The sequence below is a fragment of the Myotis davidii genome, unplaced genomic scaffold, assembly GCF_000327345.1.
Source record: "Myotis davidii unplaced genomic scaffold, ASM32734v1 scaffold1120, whole genome shotgun sequence".
NCBI lineage: Eukaryota > Metazoa > Chordata > Mammalia > Chiroptera > Vespertilionidae > Myotis > Myotis davidii.
This window is the reverse complement of record NW_006292588.1, coordinates 958,107-975,492: the sequence shown is the minus strand read 5'-3', so window position 1 is coordinate 975,492 and position 17,386 is coordinate 958,107. Positions and strand designations below refer to the sequence as shown.

The 17,386-nt window shown below is 41.3% G+C and overlaps 1 protein-coding gene across 1 annotated transcript in view; it reads left to right on the top strand.

Annotated features, from left to right (window-relative positions):
* The window catches only part of CUBN (cubilin), a gene marked incomplete at its 5' end in the record, with an annotated part of 224,139 nt that overhangs the window by 80,113 nt on the left and 126,640 nt on the right, over positions 1-17,386 (top strand). Inside the window, 5 exons of the mRNA XM_006766043.2 lie at positions 9,357-9,516; positions 11,627-11,740; positions 13,479-13,589; positions 15,119-15,247; positions 16,175-16,307. Coding sequence (XP_006766106.1) covers positions 9,357-9,516; positions 11,627-11,740; positions 13,479-13,589; positions 15,119-15,247; positions 16,175-16,307 — 647 coding nt within the window. The remainder of the gene's footprint in view (positions 1-9,356; positions 9,517-11,626; positions 11,741-13,478; positions 13,590-15,118; positions 15,248-16,174; positions 16,308-17,386) is intronic.

The following is a 17,386-nucleotide window of genomic DNA, read 5'->3' as shown; positions in this document are numbered from 1 at the left end:
GACCAGATGTGATGAGGTTCCACACCAGGACACCAAGAGGAGGCCCTGCATGGGAGGTGGTGGGAAGGCATCTAAGAGATATACCAGAGAGAGAATGCACAGAACACAGCATCCTCTGGATGGGGGGCAGGGGGTGGTGGTGGGAGAGATCTAAAATGGCATTTTCTGAGGCAAAAAAATAAAAGGAAAGGAGGAATTAGGAGGAGAGGGAGATGACCTAGTTTGCGATGTTCACTTTCAAAGCTTATGGGACCATACAAGCCCTGAGGTCTGGGATGCCATTGGATACATGAGCCTGGAGCTTGGAGTGGGGTCTATTTCCATTGTAGATATTGGTCACCTAACAAATACCTTGGAGATCTTAAAACAGAAGCATATCCATTTGACTTGACACATTCCTGACAGGCAACAAAAGGCAGATTAAGTGCCATTAATACCCATCTGGCTCAGATACTGCAGTACTGTTATGTGAATAGCATTTTGTTATGTCTCTGTATGTGATCATTTACATGTATGGCTGGCTAAACACTAAACACTTAAGCATTTCAAATATGTATGTTATTTTAAAAGTTCACATGCTCCTCATATTATATTTTTAAGATACAGAAAAGAAGAAATAAGAAATTGGTGCCATCCATATATTTCAACACAGAGACAAACTATTAAAAGTTTGGCTTATTTCCTACACAAACATATACATACAAACACACACATGCAGATTTATACACACATAAACATAGATAGTTGAGGAAATACTGCACATCATTTTGTATCCTGCCTTTATCACTTAGCATTACTTAATATATTTATTCTTAAAAATATTATCTTTGACTATATAATCCAATCATATGGACATACCAGATTCAGTTAGCCATTAGCTTACTATTTTCCACTTAGATAACATTGGGCTTTTTCTTCTTATTATAAAAATACTATGAAGAGTGTGTTTATATGTGAAGCTTAGTCTACATTTCCTATTATTTCTTTTATATAAATTCTCTTCTTTTTAAAAAATTTACCTTTATTGTTGAAAGTATTACAGATGCTCCCTTTTCCCCCTATTGACGTCCTCCACCCTACTCCCACTGCCTGCCCCAGACCTTTACTGCACTATTGTCCATGTACATGAGTTATGCATATATGCCCATAAGTTCTTTTGGTTAATCTCTTTCAGCGTGCCACCCCCCATTCTCTTTTCTTTGGAATTAATAATATGAAATTATGAAATATTTTAGGTATATGGTAAAGTACAGTCTACATAATGCATGTAAAGTATATAATGAACAAAAACATCCCACTGTCCAGACTTGCCAAATATTAATATTTTTCCATATTTGTTTCAAATCCTTTTTTTCTACAAAAGAAATAAATTGCTAAAAAGGCAGCAAAGTCCCATGTGTAACCCACACTGATACCATTTCCTGCCCCCAGTCCTAGAGGAAACCACTTAAGAGAATTTGGGTTTATGATTCTCATGGCTATTTTTTTTATTAAACTATAGTTTACATACAACATTATATGAGTTTCAGGTATAAAGCATAGTTATTCTTACGTCTTATACCTTATAATATGATTACCACAATAAGTCTGGTAACTATCTGTCACCATACAAAGTTGTTATGATATTATTGACCATGTTCCCTGTGCTATGCATTACATCTTCAAGACTTATTTATTTCATAACTGAAGGTTGTACCTCTTATTTCTCCTTCCATTTTTTCACCCACTCCTCCACTCTCCTTTCCTCTGGCAACCATCAGTTTGTTCTCTGTATCTATGACTCTGTTTCTGTTTTGTTTTTGTTTGTTTGTGTGTGTTTTTCAGATTCTATATTTAAGTGAAATAATACAGTATTTGTCTTTTTCTGTCTGACTTATTTCACTTAGCACAATATCTGCTAGGGCCATCCACATTCATCAATCAATGGACACCTAGGTTGCTTCCATATCTTGCTTATCCTTTACTAGAGACCTGATGCACAAAATTCGTGCAACAGTAGGCCTTCCTTGCCCCGGCTGCTGGTACTGGCTTCCCTCCAACACCCAGGACCCAGGCTTCCTTCCAGCCATCAGCAGCATCCAGGACTCAGGTTTTCTTTTGGCCACCACAGGCACCTGGGACCAGGGCTTCCCTCTGGCCGCCAGCAGGCACCCAGGACCCAGGCTTCCCTTGCAGCCCCAACTTCGTCTGGAAGGTCACTGGGAAGGACGTCTGGAAGGACGTTTGGTCTAATTAGCATATTATGCTTTTATTATTATCTACTAGAGGCTCAGTGCATGAGATTCGTGCACGGTGGTGGGGAGGTTCCTCAGCCTGGCCTGCACCCTCTCACAATCCAGGACCCCTAGAGGGATATCTGACTGCCAGTTTAAGCCCAATCCCACTGCAGGATTGGGCCTAAACTGGCAGTCGGACATCCTTCTTGCAATTCGGGACTGCTGGCTCCTAAATGCTGGCCTTCCTGCCTGCCTGATCACCTCTAACCATTCACCTGCCTGCTTGATCACCCCTAACCCCTCTGCCTACCTGCCTGATCACCTCTAACCACTTGCCTGCCTGCCTGATTACCACTAATGGCCTCTGCCTCAGCACCCACCTCTGTGGCTTCATCCAGAAGGACATCTGGAATGATGTCTGAAAGGTTGTTTGGTTTTCTGGTCTAATTAGCATATTACGCTTTTATTATTATCCTATCTAATAATAGACAAACATGGTAATTGACCGTACCTTCGCTATGCCTCCCATGGGCTAATCAGCATGATATGCAAATTAACCACCAACAAAGATGGAGGCTAATTTGCATACTGCAGGCGGGGCTGTCAGCGTGCGACACTGCCCACGGGACCCGGAGCCTGGACCCCTGACCCGGCGAGGCAGGGCTGGCAGTGCACGAGGCTGCCCTCGGGATCCAGGCCCCGGACCCCTGGTCTGGAGAGGGAGCAAAGTGGTGGAGAAGGGAAAGAACCCAGGTGGCAGAGGAGGGAGGGAGCCGAGGGCTAAGTGGTGAAGGAAGGGAGCAAGGCAGTAGAGAAGGGAGCAAAGCCTGCCTCGGTGGGCTTCGCTCCCTTCTCTGCTTCACTGCGGTCTCAGGAAGCCCTATTCTTGCAGGAATAGGCCTGAGGAAGCCCTATTCTTGCAGGAATCTTCCTGCAACGGGCTTCTAGTAGATATATAAAAAGCCAGTGACTGGAATGCCATGTGGGCCTCTCTACAGGGTGTGTCATAACACAGAGCTAGCTTCATCAGAGCAAGCAATATAGAATGGAAAAGAGTGTGAGAACAGGAGGGAGAGTGCTGGCAAGTCGGAAGTGTCCATCTTCCATCACCTAATCATGGAAGTGGCATCCTATTACTTTTGCTTGTAATCTACTTATTAGAAACAAGTCACTAGGACCACTCCCCATGCCAGGGGAGGAGATTGCACAAGAGCATGGATGGATGGAGCCAGGTCATCAGAAGTTGCAGCCCCCATAGTCCCAACTGAGTAATTTCCATGGATTATGGCTCCTACTCAGGCTCCTGCTGCAGCAACATGGCTGGACAAACCTCCGTCCTTCGGACTTTTTGTTTTTGCCTCCATAGAGCTCCAGTTTCCTCCCACGAAGCCTTATTCATTTCTTAAATAGCCATGTAGCTCTCCCCCATCTCACTTTAGTAGTAGAGGCTGGTATTAAGTACTTAAAACATACCAGGAACTATCCTAAGTACTTTATATCTTTTAACTCATTTCATTCTGATGAACAATATGAGCTGTGTGCTCATGTCCATTTCATTTTACAGGTTTGGGAGCTGGAGGTTAGAGAGGTGAGAAACTTGTGTAAAATAATATTTAAAAAAGCACACAACCTATCTCACAACCATTCTCTGAGAGCTTGTGAAGGTGTTTTGTTATATAAAGAGTTTTTCTCTCTAAAAGAAATTCTGGCACTGGCATCTAAATAATGCATCCTGTAAAATAATGCATATTTCTCTGAGCATTAAGTGATATGGTAACAGAAAGGGTTCCTTTTGCTTAGCTCCTTTATTTTCTCAAATTCCCAGTCCTTAGGACTCTGACCATAGGCCTCTATAAATATCCTCAGAAAGGGATGCTAGTCTCTGCCTCAGTTTTCCTCCCCACATCACTTTATGCTAGAGATGACATGTGTGAACTTGGAAAAGGGGCTGGTGTTTACCTAGATCTCCTTAAGATTTTAAAGCATTAGTGTTAAAATTCATAAATGATTGTGTTGGTTTTAACTCTGGATAGAATTTAGGACAGAGATTTTCAACCTTTTTCATCTCACTGGACACATAAACTTAATTGCTAAAATTCTATGGCACATCAAAAAATACATTTTTTGCTGATCTGACAGAAAAAAGTATAATTTTTATTCATTCACACCAGACAACTATTGCTGTGTTGCCTATTGTCATTTCTTATTTGACAATCTAAGGGAAAAGGTCAGTGCCTGTGACTAAATAGTCAAGTATTGCATGTTTTAAAATTTCTTGTGGCACACCAGTTGAAAATCGCTGGCTTCGGGTATGGATGGTTCCTGACAGTACTGCCTACTCGGCCTTGGGGATTGGTCTGATGTCCTCCGCCCACCTTCCGCTTTCCATGTCCTCTCACGGCCAGAGAAAGGCTGGTACAGTCAGTGAGAAGGCATCTGGGAGCAGTGTGTGTGGCCTGTGCTCTGGGATTGGACCTTCCTCCATTGCCCTTTGGGACCAGAATGTAGAAAGCCTGCCCAGAAAGCAGCCCCAACTGACCTCTAACCCACTGTGAATAGCCTCCTTTACCCACAGCCGTGTCTGCTATGCATTACACACTCTAATCCAAGAGAGGGGACAGTTTTTTCTTAATCTGGGTTTTTCTCAATCTTATCCTATTTTGGGGGGCTGTAGACTCCTGTATGCATTTATTTATTTGAACACCAAACATTTGTAGCCTGTGACATGCACGTTCTTTTCCTTTAAAAAGTCTCCTGTTTATACAATAAAATTAAGGTTTGATATTATGAATATGTATTCTGGTATCTGGACATTTTACAGAACTCTGGGTACTTTCTAACGAGACCAACTTTTCTGTTAAAATTAGATTACCACTTGACTAGATCTGCCTGTTTTCAGAGCCCCTGTAGTGTTAACTCTCAGAAATACTGGCTACTTTTTCTCTGGTGGATTCAACTTTAAAATTTTATTTTACTAACATCAGATCAGAAAAATCAATTCCCAGGTCTAGAAAACTCTCAGCAGTAGGCTTCAATAAGAATTCTACATCTATAAGTTATATGACTACACATGTAGCTAATAGCAGTATAATTTGCTAGCTTTTTCTGGGGCACTAATTGGAAGTAAGGAAAAATGCATATTGATAATTTTCATGACCTTAGAATTTTAAATAAATAGGAATAAGTTTCCTATATTTTCTTCCTTGCATTTTTCCTTACAATTTTAAAATTAAAAGTTAAGCTGATTTGATATTATAAGTGAAACAACACTCTTAAATAAAAGAATTGCTATTCTAAACTACTTAAAAAAATTAACTGTCTCCTTGATAACCTGAGGTATTATACTTTTATATAATAACAATTAGGTACATATAACTTAATAATTCTAAAAAGCATTTTATTATTATTATTATTTTAAATCCTCACCCAAGGATATTTTTCCATTGAATTTTAGAGAGTGGAAAAGAGATGGAAAGACAGAGAGAAATATTGATGTGAGAGAAATGCATCAATTGGTTGCCTCCTGCACACACCCAACCAGGGCCCAGGCTGGGGAGGAGCCTGCAACAGAGGTACGTGCCCTTGATTGGAATCGAACTTGGGACCTTCAGTCCACAGGCCAGAGCTCTATCCACTGAGCAAAACCAGCTAGGGCCTAAAAAGCATTTTAAAGAGGAGTAACATGATATAATGTAGAAATTGGAGAAAGAATTAAGTTCCTGACTCTTGGATCACTAGCTCCCATTGTCACTAGCCTCCATTGTCACTCACCTCCGTTGTCACTAGTCTCCATTGCACCAGCTTCCATTGTCACGAGCTCCCATTGTCACTAGCTCCCATTGTCACTAGCCTCCATTGTCACTAATCTCCATTGCACCAGCTTCCATTGTCACGAGCTCCCATTGTCATAAGCTCCCATTGCACCAGCTCCCATTGTCACGAGCTCCCATTGTCACGAGCTCCCATTGTCACCAGCCTCCATTGCACCAGCTTCCATTGTCCCTAGCTCCCATTGTCCCTAGCTCCCATTGTCACGAGCTCCCATTGTCATGAGCTCCCATTGTCACTAGCCTCCATTGCACCAGCTCCCATTGTCATGAGCTTCTATTGTCACTAGTTCCCATTGTCACAAGCTCCCATTGTCACGAACTTCCATTGTCACTAGTTCCCATTGAATAAGACAGTACTTAATAGTTAGCACACTTGTTAAGTCTCACTTTAATCATTTTTTAAGAATCACATGGTATTGAGGACTAAGTTAGAATGTGAAAGTTCTACAGTGTGAATCATGTTTAGGGTGCCATTGGTATATACTTTTGATTTGGGGAAATTTGGGATCCTTCAACTTTGGATCCATTCCTTGTGAAGCAATGCTTCTGCCATATGAATTCCTGCAAATCCAAGGTCTCTGAGGTTGGGGTGGGGGGGGGGCTGGAAAACATGGAGACCCCCTGGAAGATGTGCCCTCTCAAAGGATTGCAGGCACTGCCTCCTTCATGTGACTTCCTGAAGTTTCCAGCTTTGACTTTCTACATTACTCTTTTTTTTTTTTCCTTAAGAGGATTGCGATCATTCAGAGAAAAAAAAAGAGAGTTTAGGAACAATATCCATTCACTCACTAGAGCTCTGACTTTAGGGAGGAATAAAGGAGACTAGAAGAATCTTGCTTTTGTAAGTTCGTGGATTTGTAAAAATACCCTGAATTGTGTGTTGTTGTTACTTGGGTATGTCTATAAACTTCATAGAACCCTAGTGTTCCACTAGAATTTAAGAAATGTTCTATATGAACAAAGAAACAAATCACCTTAAGAGAAGCAAGTAGGCATGACCAAGAATCAATTGGTATTCTTTCCCAGACCCTGTAACCCTGGACATTCTAGAAGGTAGTCTCTAGAGCAAGTATTAATATAACATTACTGAAATCCTAGGTCATTATAGTTATCACCTTAGAAAAGTAGAAAACCAAGTATAGAAATAATAAAGTCTTTAATTAAACCAATGATGATAATATTGGAAAGTAGGGTTAAGTGTAAATGTCCTAAGAAGTTCTGTAATATGCTTTATACATTATTTTGACTATTTTTTAAGGTGTCCAAACTGTTAAAAAATAAAATAAAAAAGCAATCAGACTAGATTAGAAAGTATATTTTGAATTGGTTAAGAAAATGTAAGCTCGGCTGGTGTGGCTCAGTGGTTGAGCATCGACCTATGAACCAGGTGGTCATGGTTTGATTTCAGGTCAGGGCACATGCCTGTGTTGAGGGCTCAACCCCCCATAGGGGGCATACAAGAGGCAGCCAATCAATGATTCACTCTCATCATTGATGTATCTCTCTCTCCCTCTCCCTTCTCTCTGATATCAATAAAAATATATTTTAAAAAAGAAAAGAAGATGTAATCTAGAGTTTAATCTATCTTTAAATGAATAAAAATCAGTTTTAATGTTTATTTGTGGGATATATAGATCTAAAATTTGACCATTAATTTAAAAAAATAAAATAATTTCTGCATCAGAATCACATTTATTTAAAATTCATTATTGTAAAATCTTTAGCCCCCCTTGTGAGAAAGTTACAAACTCTATAAATGTTTGATTCACATACTTGTATAAATTCAACTGAGAATAGCCTCCTAATTATATTCATGCTCTAAAAAGAAGATTGATTTTAATCATGACTAGATATTTAGTTATTGATGTATCCCTTCCTTGTATTAACCCCTTCCCCGGCAGAAACGTGTATACACGTTTTCACAAAATGTTCTTTTTTCAGTCGTCAACGAGTATACTCGTCTAAAACTTTACCTTCAAAAACCAGCTACATACGTACCATTCTAAATAATTTCATCTAGAAACTTTCTGAGGAAATACTATTCTTAACCACAAAAATGGGAAGAAAAAATAATTACAAACTGTTTTCATAACCAGCATCAAAAATACTATATAGAACCAAAATAAAAAAATTAGTCTGAAAAAGAAACGTTTTTAACAAAAAAATTGTTGGGGAAGTGGTTAAATCCATGAACGTTAAAATTTTTCCTAAGATTTTCTTATTATATATAAATGACATTTTTTGAGTGAAACATCAGAACTTTAATTTCATATTTTAATTCCACTCTGACAGTTGGCCAGTTAATGCATCTATTCCACTCAGTTGGTATCTTGCATTTGATAAAATGAGAGTTTCAGTTCTGTGCTCTAGAATTTAGCTGTTTGTTTCCACATGACCTGCTCCCTCACAGGAACATGTGACTTGGCCACATTATTTGGGCTCTTTGTGCATCAGATGGAGGGATTCTTGGGAGGAGAAAATGGGATAAATGTACGTAAAGGGCTGAGTCCAGTTCCTGGCACATAGTAAGCACTTAATGAATAGTTGCTATTATTATTGTCACTCAAAGAAAAAAGACTCATTTACCACTGGTTTACACATAAGAGCATTAAAATTTCACACAGAGTTCCAAGGAAATGAGCCAACTTCAATTTCACAAACCAATACAGCAATTTTGAGTGCATGTAATGAAAACTCTATTCCATTGATAAGTATGGGAGGTCACCTAGTTCCAGCATAGTACTGAGTGGGCACAGAGCCCAATATATTTTCTTAATTTTTGAGATAATTTTCTAAATTAAACTCACATCACTATATCATTTGGATGAACTCTGTCATTTCTCTTCCTTCTTAACCATGACCGTCTGAAGAACAAAAAGTGCTAGCAAATGTTGGGTTTCTGAAAACTAATGGTGACTCATCATTGCTTTTCATCAGTTGCTCTTGAATTCATTCTTGCATCAAACATTTTCAGTACATGTTGTGGGTATGACCTATGATGTGGCTACCTTGGGGTTAGAGGAGGAAGGAGGGTTGTGAGAGCGATGGTGTTTATGAAGACATCCGGGGATCTAATAGTGCTTCTGGCAGAGACTCTCCTACTGAAATCACTAGCATGTCCCTAGGAACGGCCGAAGACTCAGACATTCCCATGAAACTGTGTCACACGACAACAGAGTAAAGCATTTGATCTGGCAAATGTTTTGTTTTCTACCATCTCACTAATCTGCAGAGAGTCCACAGAACATAGGCCTTTTAGCTGAAAGTATGAAGTTCTGAACTATTATTTTCCCATTGTCTTTCTTTGTAGGCATACGATGGTTTAAGCTCCGCAACTACCCGCCTTGCCCGTGCTTGTGGAAGACAGCAGCTGACTAACCCCATCACCTCTTCAGGAAATAGCCTCTTTGTGAGATTTCAGTCTGGCCCTTCTAGACAGAGCAGGGGCTTCCAAGCTCACTTCAGGCAAGGTAGGTACAGGGTGGGTCTCTCTGAGGCACCAGCCATCTCTCCTTAAGTGCCTCTCGGTGCTACAATAAAATGAAACCAATCCTTAGAAATTGGTCCTGGCTTTCTACTGCATATGCAACAACTTAAATAGAACCAAGGAACTATGATTTGCAATTATTCCATTAATTGATCCTTTCAATTTACCATTGTCTAGCTTGGCGCCATCTTCCTTTGGATCTCTGGAACTCTCCGACAAGTTTTCAGAATAATACCTACAAGCAGCTTTAATACTAGAGATATGATTTCTAAGTGTCTATCCAAATTCTTTTGTCCATAGATAAATTACGTAACATTTATACAAGGTTGTATATCCAAAGGAGATAAACCACTATAAATTCTCTATACTAATAAAAGCCTAGGTGGTCCTCCTGCCCTTGCATATGACATTGGCATAAGATGGCCGCCACAAGATGGCCACACGCACAGCGGAGGCAGGGCCTGGTGGCCACTCTGCGCGGTGAGGCCTGGGGGTTCCGCGGCTCTGTGAAGCACAGAGGAGGCCGGTCCCGATGTCTCCGTTGCCTTGTGCAGAGGAGGTGGGTCCTGGCGAAAGAGGCAGGTTGTGGCAGGGGAGGGCCATCAGGCTGGCAGGGGAGCAGTTAGGGGGCAATCAGGCAGGCAGGCGAGTGGTTAGGAGCCAGCGGTCCTGGATTGTGAAAGGGTGCAGGCCGGGCTGAGGGACACATATCCCCGCCCCCGTGTGTATGGATTGAATATACTGGGCCACTAGTAAACTTGCTTGTAATGTAGAGTCATATTTTAACCCTTGAATCTTGCCACTGTCCACCTGCCAGTGTTGTTTTCCATTGTTTTTGTTCTTAAATCACCACTTTCCAGTTCTTCTGACCTTTTTATTCATTGCCTTTAATCTAGTAATTCTTAGAGATCAATCCTTTACCCCACCCTCAGAGAGGGAACCCAGAACAAGAAGGGGGGTTGTGAGTTGGCTTCTGCAGGCCTCTGATTTTATTCAGATGACCTTTGTCATTTCAAATAAGTTTAGTCTGCTTGGCCACTTGTCTGTTTCAGTGCGCTTGCTTGCATTCTAAAGTAGAGAGCCCTGGCTAGAGAGGTTCTGGATCGAGGTCTCCCAAAGATACACTGTACACTTTGGAGCAAGACAGGCTGAGTAAATCAACCATTCTCTGTGTTTCCAAAAAAAGAACAATTTCTAAATACATTTTCCCCATTTAATTAATCACTTTGCTTTGCTTCGGAGTGAAAAAAAAAAGTCCCCAGTGGATCTTCTCTTGGACTATTAGATCAGCCTCCTCAATCTCACCATCCTTTCTCCATCCTCCTTCAAGGTGAACTCTCAAAACCTCGTTCTGATCGTGCCCTTGAAAGTGACAATATCTGTCCGGCTGCACTGCTAGGCCCTAGGGAATGGAGCCCGAGATCCTTCAGATGGTACCCAAGAGCCCGGGAACCTGCTCTGATCTTTTATTCGGTGCCACTTCCAACTCCCCCCAGGGCCCCACACTTGGAGTGAGTCTGTGTAGATGCCGTCCTTACTGTCCTCTGTGTTCAGGCTGCCCTCCCCCAGAACTACCCTTTCTCACCCCCAATTCCTCCTCCGGCCACTATCTCCCCGTGACACTCCTCTCCCACTCTCACGGGCAGCAGCCTCTCCCTCTCCGCATTCCCATAGAGGTTTGCACTGCTCTGATAATCCACAGCCATTCTTGTGAAGTCTTGTTCAATTGCATATTGATTTTCCTAGAAAAAAAGGTGTCCATAAAACGATTATTTCTATACCTATAATTATGAGTAGGCAGAGCAAGTGAATCAATGCCAGAGTTTTTTTGAGTGATTCATTCAATTCATAGCCATTTAATCTGCTGTTCTGTGTGGCTCCCCACTTCCTGCAATTGAAGGAAATGCTTATAAATGTACAGTGAAAAGCCATTTTCTCATGGCTTGTGTGCAGCTTCCTCGGCAGATTACTTCCTTGGCCTGAATTTCGGAAATGAGGAAAAATCAATTATGTTTTCATTCATCAAATAATTGTTGTGCATAGCCAGTGGACATCCAGAGTACATGACTGTGTGTGTGTTTGTGTGTCCTCAGTCTGTGGAGGCTACATCCTCACCGACTCCTTTGATACAATATCCTCTCCATTGTTCCCTGCCAAGTACCCAGACAATCAGAACTGCAGCTGGATAATTCAAGCTCAACCCCCATGTAAGTAACAAAAACAAAGAAGGAAAGGAATGCAGGGTGGATGGTGTCTGTGGGAAAGTCCGTCCATGACTAATGTTCTTATCTCTTCCGAGATAACAATTGATGGCCTTCCTCTTTTTTTTTTTTTGAAGCCCCAATTCCTGCTCTGCACAAGAACAAACATTTCCTAATTTGATAGAAAAGTTATTTTACATTTTATTCTTAATTTAAATTTTTTTTTAAGTTTCAGAGCTTAGCAAAGAAAAAGAAACACCCTAACCTTACTGTATTGATAGGCATGTGAGATTGGGGGTAAGCAAAACTAATGGATAAATAAGTAAATAGTTTTTGACACTTATGCATTAAGTGTAGCAGATGCACAAAAACAGTTGCCAAATGGATAAATAAATATGAACCATAAACTGGGAAATTAATACAATGCCATGAGCATATTGCTATTTAATCAAAGTGGAAGTTAATTATAAAACCTGGTCTCTCCTGCAGTGCTTGTATTAAAAAAGAAAATTCTAGCATAGGCCTGGAAGAAACACTTAATGAGTACTTACATTATTTCATTTTTGGAATCCTGAAGTCTTATTTTCTGAGCTGGTAACAATCTGGTAAAACCTTATCACATATTACAGACGAAGAGAATGGGGAGACCCTTCAGGACTCAAACAGTGACCTGAGAGCGGGTGACCCTGGGCCATTATGAATCATGTTTTAGATGAGTTCTACCATTCCTTGAGGTTTTCAGGAAAAATTTATGATTTCAGTCATAATGCGAGAAAGGCATTAAGCTCTCAACTCCACTCTACAATTAATGACCTGGGTGATAACAGGGAAGTCACTTAAGCTAATGAGGCCCCATTAGCTAATCTAAAAAAATGAAGAGTTTGGCTTCACTATTCTCTAACACATTTCCCAGAAGTCAAGAGTTAACAAACGGATATCTTTCCTGAAGTGCACAGGCTTTGGTGGTTGGTGATGTCATCCTTAGCCATGTGCTGCCTGGAGCCTGGAGCCCCAAAGCAAGCTGCCAGCCCCCCGGAAACTGGGCCTTAGGTAAAGAGGCCCCCTGCCTGAGCCAGCGGTTCTGCGCCTCAGGATACTGTATGATGAGCTGTCATGCATTTAGATGAGATCTCACTGGTTCAAAGCCAGCATCAGGGGAAGATCCTATTCCGAAGACAGGGACCCTGGAATAATGACAAAAGGAAAACATACCCGGGCACTTGCTGTTCTGCAAGTAATTCAAAGCTTTCTTTTTAAATGACTGAACCATAGGGCCCTGGCCTTACGGCGAAGCGGACAGTGCTAGGTAGGATATGCTGCCAGGAAGAATGTGTCTTATTTACAACCGCACGTAAAGAACCAGGACTTAAGGACCAATTCTACTGAGAAAAGTACTGAGGAGAAGAACATAGCGAGGGCTGATACAAAAATGTGTAAAGGCTACATTTTCCAACAAGCTGTTCCCCATAGTGCACGGAGGACCCCTACCCAGGAGTCCTCTTCCTTACTGGCATTTCAGATTCTCTAGGTGTTTTCAACATCATGGATTGATGCTCTTCAAAGGAAACCTGTCAGCAGAGAACTTGTCACTTTCCCTCTTCATCCCCTCAGCCCCTGGGCAGATCTGCCCATTTCAGTGCCTCCCGCTGGAGAACCCACGCATGAATCCTGAGAGGTAAAATTTCCCGCCCGGTATGTTTTGTTCACTGCTACGCTACTAAATAGACTTCGCTTTTTCTTACAGTCAATCATATCACCCTCTCCTTTACTCACTTTGGACTTGAAAGCAGCACAACATGCACACAAGACTTTTTAGAAATTTTGGATGGCAACTATGATGACGCGCCCCTCCGAGGTACCGCGCCTGGAGTGCTCTCGTTTCTGTCTGTGGCCTTGGCTGGGTTTTATTTATATTCTGGCATATCTGTGTGCTGTCATTCAAGGTCAGAATGTTTCCAATAAACATGAAGAGCAGCATAAGCCAAGTAAAGATAATTAGGGAATAAGAAACTGGAATTCAGTGTGGGGTTCAAGAAACTCAGCTTGTCATATTCAAGGACATGAACAGTTTATGCATTTTTTAAATGTAAAAGTTGCAAACACTTAGATAGTAGTGAAATGCATTCTACCCCAGCATTAAATAGCATTCTGTGAGAAATTTCTTTTTTTTAAAAAATATATTTTATTGATTTTTTACAGAGAGGAAGGGAGAGAGACAGAGAGTTAGAAACATCGATGAGAGAGAGACATTGATCAGCTGCCCCCTGCACATCTCCCACTGGGGATGTGCCCGCAACCCAGGTACATGCCCTTGACCAGAATCGAACCTGGGACCTTTCAGTCCGCAGGCTGACGCTCTATCCACTGAGCCAAACCGGTTTCGGCGAGAAATTTCTTAATATTTAACCACAGTTCTTATATTCAAATTAAGCATGTGTTTTTATTTTTTGGTTTTGTCCTCAGTGGAAGCAAAAAGAAAATAATTATAAGTAAATAAGTAATCTAGATTGGGTTTGTAAGACAACCCAGTAAGGCTAAATATTGCAGCTATCTAGGTTCTAAAATGTCCTAAAAAATAATCTCAAGTTATTTAAATGTTTTCTATGAGTTACTTATATTTGAGCATCTCCTGGTAAAGTAGAAGATGAGCGCCCTCAGAAACGGATTTTGTTGAGCTGAATTCCCAGTGCCCAGAACAGTGCCTGAGACAATAGCAGGCAATCAGTGAATACGCTCTGCTCTGCACCCACTTCTGATTGTAATGCTTTTTATCTCTAAGCATTTGACCAAGAATGAGGGTATATTATTTAACAAACACATCTAGAACTCACCTTGTGCTGAGTACTATTTTGAGAACTTAGTAAATAGTACCTCAATTAATCCTCATACCTTTATGATAGAGGTTTCATTATTTATTGATATTCTCTTTGCTCAAGTGGGGAAACTGAGGCACAGAGAACTTAACTTGCCCAGGTCACGTGACTAGTAAATGGTAGAGCTCAGAGTCAAATCCAGCCATTCTGGTTCTAGCATTCACACTTTTCTTGGCTATAATATTTTGCTTTTAAGCACTGGTGCATTTATTTGTGCATTTATTACTGTGCTGGAGATCTTAACATTAGTTACATTTGGAGCCAGGCCATCTACATTGTTCTCATCTTCCCCGAATGTTCTTTATCATGTTTATAAATCATCTCTCCTATGTTTCTATTTGTAGTTTATTTTTAATTCTCAGGCATTGTTCCAAACACTGACCTGCCTTAGATGGTTCTCCTAATAGTGATTGCCTCTGTTTGCTTTGGTTTCTTGTAATTCTAGTAAATCTCTTTGCTAGAAATAATGGCCTATGCCCTGTTATCACTCATTCTCCTCGTCATTATTTAGGCAGATATTGCGGCACCTCCATGCCCCATCCCATTACTTCCTTCAGCAATGCTCTGACAGTGAGGTTCATCTCTGACTCCAGCGTGAGTTTTGGTGGTTTCCATGCTACATATGCCGCATCATCATCAGGTAAGACACATCAAGTGGCGCTACTGGGTTAACAAGAAGGTGGTTGAATTCCTAGGTTTGTTAGGTGGGACTCCTTTACCTTTACAGCTGGAAGCTAGTTTCCTGTGTCTAACCTTACATCTTCCAAATTTGGTTAGCACGCTTGTCAATTCCGGCAGCAGTGAACTCGGTTCCACAACTTTATCCATTCGCCCACCTGTGGACACGTAGGGTGTGTGCACACCTTGGCTACTGGGAATAATGCTTTTAGAAAGGGAAGTCTGGGAGTGAGGAGAATTGGCTGGAATGATCTTGGATGGCTTGTTTTGTCAGTGTGTTGGCGTTCTCCTCCGTGACAAGTTGGTTAAGGCAGCTGTAATTAGCAGTGTCTGCGGGCATCTCTTAAGAACGGACAGCCGGACAGCCGCTGTTCTCCTGTCTCCCTGGCCTTGAGGTTGGGCTCAGGCAGGGTCTGCCTGCTGTCACTGCTAGCTTGATGGTTGGTGGCACATGGGAATGAGAGAAAGGCGGAGCCACTAGTCCTGGGCCCCTTAGTCAGTGCTGTTTGTCAGCTGCCAGCGCCTTGTTATTGGCATTTAAAAGCCTTCCAACTCAGGAGATTTGTGTGTGAGGGGGAAACGGCGGAGCACTGCCCCCACTGTAGGCCAGGCTTGAAAATCATCCTGGTTAGAAATACTGCATGGTAGTAGGATTAAAACAAGTCTTTTTTTGCACAAAGTTATGGTACACAGGGAGAGAAGGCTGCGAGCAAAGGATGCACCTCGTGGCTTTTAGTTTTCAGAATTTTTTTCTTATTTTATATGACCTGGATTTTTTGTGTGTGAAATAGATGCTGTTAACAGCTCCCCTGGTGCTCCTCCTCCTTTATCTAGTGTGCCTTGTATTTGACCTTTGCCCTGGCACTCACTGTTTTCTCCTTTCTTCCAGCTTGTGGTGGGGACTTCCACATGGCTGAAGGCACCTTCGACAGCCCTGGCTACCCTGAAGTTTATCCCTCTAATGTGGAATGTGTCTGGAACATTGTCAGTTCCCCTGGCAACCGGCTCCAGCTGTCTTTCATGTAAATCCTTTTTTATGGAGTATTGTTTCAGTGGATCTGCAGGAAGGAAGCGCTGTTACTAAAAGGGAGGACAGCTAATAGCACATGTGTCCAAGCAACTGTGTCCGAGAACACAGTGGGAACTTGAGGAACTCTGTTTCCAAAGTTCCTTTGGTTTAGTCACAGTTCGGGTTATAAATAGTATTACAGTTCTCTTGAGAATGGTCCTAGCGTCCTGCCTAATATCACCAGAAATACATGCCTGAGCATTTATTTGTGGAGTCTTCATTTTTAGAGAACAGTAATTTAATTTTTTTTAAAAAGTTAGGAACATTTATATTCTGCCAGAGAATCACTAACATTCTTTTTTACAGCAGAAATCCTATCTCAGTTAAGGCTTCTTACCCACACACCTTATGACCCCCCCCTACCTGACCCTAATCCACCTTTCCTTCCGCTCCTACAAAGAATATTTGGGAGGTTTTTTGGAACTAGTAGTTTATTTGTAAAATCGCTCTCCTGTTCCTCAGTGAACTGCAAGACTTATGAATATAGGGTCCCACTACGATCTGAGTGGTCTTAAATTAAATGAAACAACAGTTTAAATTTAATTTAATTTTTCTAGAAGTAGATAGTGAAAAACACATGCTAAGCCTGTGACCTGCCACACTCATAATGAAAGCTGAACAAATATTGAACGATAAGACTAGTATTTAAATTCACATTTTTAATTAAAAGTTATTTATAATACTGTAATGTATATTGTTAAGCTTTGGTTGGGTGGCTAATTCTGTTTTTGAAGAGCATATAATAAGTTAGTGCTGAGGAAAGAGGATTGTTTTGCTTGGCCTGTTTATTGAAAAACAAAAATCTTGCTGCTTCTCCTAGACATGCCATTCTGTGCATTAAGAATGGATAAAAACATGAGAGAACAATCTTATTTGTGGACCATGTTCAAACATCTCAAGTTGCTTTCTTTCAGCCCATCAATCAGACAGGCCTCCTCGGGGACAAGTGGCATTGTGTTCAAACAAAGGCACCCTCCCAAGTGCCTGAGAGTCAAAGAAAGTTTCAGTTGCCACAAAGGAAAGAGGATTTTG